The 5000-nt window shown below is 44.5% G+C and overlaps 2 protein-coding genes across 2 annotated transcripts; one reads left to right on the top strand and one right to left on the bottom strand.

Annotated features, from left to right (window-relative positions):
- The first annotated feature begins 2456 nt into the window (after positions 1–2456).
- On the top strand, positions 2457–2867 carry LOC137270095 (histone H3). The gene has a single exon (XM_067803894.1). The coding sequence runs from the start codon at positions 2457–2459 to the stop codon at positions 2865–2867; it is 411 nt and encodes a 136-aa protein (XP_067659995.1).
- Positions 2868–4382: 1515 nt separating this feature from the next.
- Positions 4383–4876, bottom strand: LOC137270103 (histone H2A). The gene has a single exon (XM_067803901.1). The coding sequence runs from the start codon at positions 4819–4821 to the stop codon at positions 4441–4443; it is 381 nt and encodes a 126-aa protein (XP_067660002.1). The 5' UTR covers positions 4822–4876; the 3' UTR covers positions 4383–4440.
- Positions 4877–5000: the final 124 nt, after the last annotated feature.

The raw sequence follows: 5000 nt of genomic DNA, 5'->3' as shown, positions 1-5000 counted from the left end.
CTCCTTCCTTTACTGCATAGCATAGCATAGCATAGCATAGCATAGCATAGCATAGCATAGCATAGCATAGCATAGCATAAGAGATAAATAACTTGTGGAGGGAGGGATAGCCAGCCAGAGCCAGCCAGCCAGCCAGCCAGCCAGCCATACATACATACATACATACATACATACATACATACATACATACATACATACATACATACATACATACAAACATACAAACATACATATATACATACATACATATATACATACATACATACATACATACATACATACATACATACATACATACATACAAACATACATATATACATACATACACACATACATACATACATACATACATACATACATACATACATACATACATACATACATACATACATACATACATACATACATACATACATACATTGAGATGAATAAACAACATTATTTTGTATTCACACATCGGTACTAGTACGGAATTACAGGTGTCTGCGAGTGGATGTGCAGGTCTACCCGTCGATCTACTGTTCAGATTAAGTCTTCAACAGGCAAGTTTCTTAACGCGAAGGACTGGGTGTCTTAACACCTTCTAACACAAGGTACCTCATTCGTAACCCTAGCTAACCGTATCTTAGACCGAAATCCTAGGTACACACAGTGATTACCATTGCCCCCCCCCCCCCCCCCCCCCCTCCTAAGATGGGTCATGCTTTGTATTATCACTCATCTTTTACACTGCATCTCGAAAGAAACTACGTATATTTGTTTGTCGTGTACTTGTTGTATCAAAGTATTACCACCCCTCCCTCCCTCCCTCGACATATAGTGGAAGGGAGACAACTCTTGAGGTTTTATATGTTATATCACAACCGTCTGCGGGATGATCAGAGAAATGCTATAGTACATTTACATATGTACAACGTAATTAAACTTCTTTTCAGTTTATAATGGATATGGTGGGGGTTGGCTGGGGTGTCTAGTCGGATTCAGGCTAGGGTTAGTGTTCAGTTTAAGGTCAGGGAGAGGGTTATTTATTTGACATTCGGAAATAGAGAATGTATGTAGGTGTGAGTCGGGTGCTGGGGCTGGGGCTGGGGCTGGGGCTGGAGCTGGGGCTGGGGCTGGGGCTAGTTCTTGTAATATGCTGTGAGAATGCGTCAGTGCATGTTTGCGCCACATATAGATATATGTATTTTACATTTGTATACCTGTGTGTCGATGTTGATCGTGGTTGTTATTATTATTATTACTATAATTACAACCATAAGTATTCATATAGCTGGTGTTGTTGGTAAGCATTTTCATCATGTGATCAAGCATTCTTTTGTGACATTTGGTGGTCCTGAAAAGGACCGTTATGAAGGTTGTGAGCAGACTGCTGTTTAAGCTCTCTCCCCACGGATACGGCGGGCCAGCTGGATGTCCTTGGGCATGATGGTGACACGCTTGGCGTGGATGGCGCACAAGTTGGTGTCCTCAAACAGACCGACAAGGTAAGCCTCAGAAGCCTCCTGCAGAGCCATGACGGCCGAAGACTGGAAACGAAGGTCAGTCTTGAAGTCCTGGGCGATTTCACGGACCAGACGCTGGAAGGGGAGCTTTCTGATCAAAAGCTCAGTGCTCTTCTGGTAACGACGGATCTCACGAAGAGCGACGGTACCGGGCCTGTATCTGTGAGGTTTCATTCATTATTCATTCATTCATTCATTCATTCATTCATTCATTCATTCATTCATTCATTCATTCATTCATTCATTCATTCATTCATTCATTCATTCATTGCTTTCATTCATTGCTTTCATCAAGTTTTCAAGTGATCTTTTGTGATATTTGGGTGGTCCTGAAAAGGACCGTTGGAAGTGAGTATAAGTTCTGATGAACTTTTTACTTGGAGCTGGTGTACTTGGATGGCGGGCTTGGTGATACCCTGGATGTTATCACGCAAAACCTTCCTGTGACGCTTAGCGCCCCCCTTTCCAAGACCTTTGCCTCCTTTACCACGACCAGACATGATTGCGCTGTGAGAAATACAGACTGAATGCCCTGCCAAGTGAAATGTGACATTATATAGGAGGCGCGCGGACCTCGGAGAAGACAAGAAAGCATTACATTTCGTGCTTTTACCCTTTCTACACGAAAACATAGGTTCTTACGTCTATATTTTTCACAGGCGGGTATTTATTACCATTTTCTATTAGCCTGTATCAGTTTTATGCTGTTTCGCAATGTCAATAGTAAGTTATCACAAGAAATCACACTATAATCACGTCTCGCCAGAGTGCATACACCATTTGCTGTACAAACTCGCTAACACAGACAGGAGCTTAACCGTACTACGGCGAACACAAACCCAGCCAATCAGGACCGCTGATTATAGACCAATCACTGGCTTCCCCGCGCAAGTCCGACTTCAAGAGAGCGAGCAGTAGACTTGTGCGACTCAGTTTCACTTGTGAATCGAGATGGCACGTACAAAGCAGACAGCCCGTAAATCCACCGGAGGAAAGGCTCCACGTAAACAACTGGCCACCAAGGCCGCTCGTAAGAGCGCCCCGGCTACCGGAGGTGTAAAGAAACCTCACAGATACAGGCCCGGTACCGTCGCTCTTCGTGAGATCCGTCGTTACCAGAAGAGCACTGAGCTTTTGATCAGAAAGCTCCCCTTCCAGCGTCTGGTCCGTGAAATCGCCCAGGACTTCAAGACTGACCTTCGTTTCCAGTCTTCGGCCGTCATGGCTCTGCAGGAGGCTTCTGAGGCTTACCTTGTCGGTCTGTTTGAGGACACCAACTTGTGCGCCATCCACGCCAAGCGTGTCACCATCATGCCCAAGGACATCCAGCTGGCCCGCCGTATCCGTGGGGAGAGAGCTTAAACAGCAGTCTGCTCACAACCTTCATAACGGTCCTTTTCAGGACCACCAAATGTCACAAAAGAATGCTTGATCACATGATGAAAATGCTTACCAACAACACCAGCTATATGAATACTTATGGTTGTAATTATAGTAATAATAATAATAACAACCACGATCAACATCGACACACAGGTATACAAATGTAAAATACATATATCTATATGTGGCGCAAACATGCACTGACGCATTCTCACAGCATATTACAAGAACTAGCCCCAGCCCCAGCCCCAGCTCCAGCCCCAGCCCCAGCCCCAGCCCCAGCACCCGACTCACACCTACATACATTCTCTATTTCCGAATGTCAAATAAATAACCCTCTCCCTGACCTTAAACTGAACACTAACCCTAGCCTGAATCCGACTAGACACCCCAGCCAACCCCCACCATATCCATTATAAACTGAAAAGAAGTTTAATTACGTTGTACATATGTAAATGTACTATAGCATTTCTCTGATCATCCCGCAGACGGTTGTGATATAACATATAAAACCTCAAGAGTTGTCTCCCTTCCACTATATGTCGAGGGAGGGAGGGAGGGGTGGTAATACTTTGATACAACAAGTACACGACAAACAAATATACGTAGTTTCTTTCGAGATGCAGTGTAAAAGATGAGTGATAATACAAAGCATGACCCATCTTAGGAGGGGGGGGGGGGGGGGGGGGCAATGGTAATCACTGTGTGTACCTAGGATTTCGGTCTAAGATACGGTTAGCTAGGGTTACGAATGAGGTACCTTGTGTTAGAAGGTGTTAAGACACCCAGTCCTTCGCGTTAAGAAACTTGCCTGTTGAAGACTTAATCTGAACAGTAGATCGACGGGTAGACCTGCACATCCACTCGCAGACACCTGTAATTCCGTACTAGTACCGATGTGTGAATACAAAATAATGTTGTTTATTCATCTCAATGTATGTATGTATGTATGTATGTATGTATGTATGTATGTATGTATGTATGTATGTATGTATGTATGTATGTATGTATGTATGTATGTATGTATGTATGTATGTATGTATGTGTGTATGTATGTATATATGTATGTTTGTATGTATGTGTGTATGTATGTATGTATGTATGTATGTATGTATGTATGTATGTATGTATGTATGTATGTATGTATGTATGTATGTATGTATGTATATATGTATGTTTGTATGTTTGTATGTATGTATGTATGTATGTATGTATGTATGTATGTATGTATGTATGTATGTATGGCTGGCTGGCTGGCTGGCTCTGGCTGGCTATCCCTCCCTCCACAAGTTATTTATCTCTTATGCTATGCTATGCTATGCTATGCTATGCTATGCTATGCTATGCTATGCTATGCTATGCTATGCTATGCTATGCTATGCAGTAAAGGAAGGAGGGACGGGAGGGAGGGAGGGAAGGAGGGAGCAAGGAATAAGGTTTGTAGGGTTATATATGCACGCATTTCTTTGATTTTCATCGAGTTTTCAAGCATTCTTTTGTGAGATTTGGTGGTCCTGAAAAGGACCGTTGGAGAAGAAGGGTGGCAGAAAATTTACTTTCCAGCAGACTTCTGGGTCTTCTTGGGGAGAAGAACAGCTTGGATGTTGGGGAGGACACCACCCTGGGCGATGGTTACTCCGGACAGAAGCTTGTTCAATTCCTCGTCGTTCCTGATGGCCAGCTGCAGATGTCTGGGGATAATTCTGGTCTTCTTGTTGTCTCTGGCGGCGTTACCTGCCAACTCGAGAACCTCAGCAGCGAGGTATTCCAGAACGGCAGCCAGGTAGACTGGGGCTCCGGCACCCACGCGCTCGGCATAGTTGCCTTTACGGAGGAGACGATGGATACGTCCAACGGGGAACTGAAGTCCGGCCCGGGATGATCGGGACTTGGACTTGCCCTTTACTTTTCCGCCTTTACCACGTCCTGACATTGTCGCTTATTGTCTGTAGAGAGATGCAAAACGAATAGCGAGACGGTTTCTACAACCCTCCCTTTTATACTCAGCGCAAACCGGATCGAAATCCACGGCAGCGCGAGCGGGAGGTTGTCTTCTCCGACGTCCGCGCGCGCTATCGCCGCTGTTGGATTTCGATCCCATTTGTGGCCGTA

The sequence above is a fragment of the Haliotis asinina genome, unplaced genomic scaffold, assembly GCF_037392515.1.
Source record: "Haliotis asinina isolate JCU_RB_2024 unplaced genomic scaffold, JCU_Hal_asi_v2 scaffold_41, whole genome shotgun sequence".
Lineage (NCBI taxonomy): Eukaryota > Metazoa > Mollusca > Gastropoda > Lepetellida > Haliotidae > Haliotis > Haliotis asinina.
This window is presented reverse-complemented; position numbering and strand designations above follow the sequence as displayed.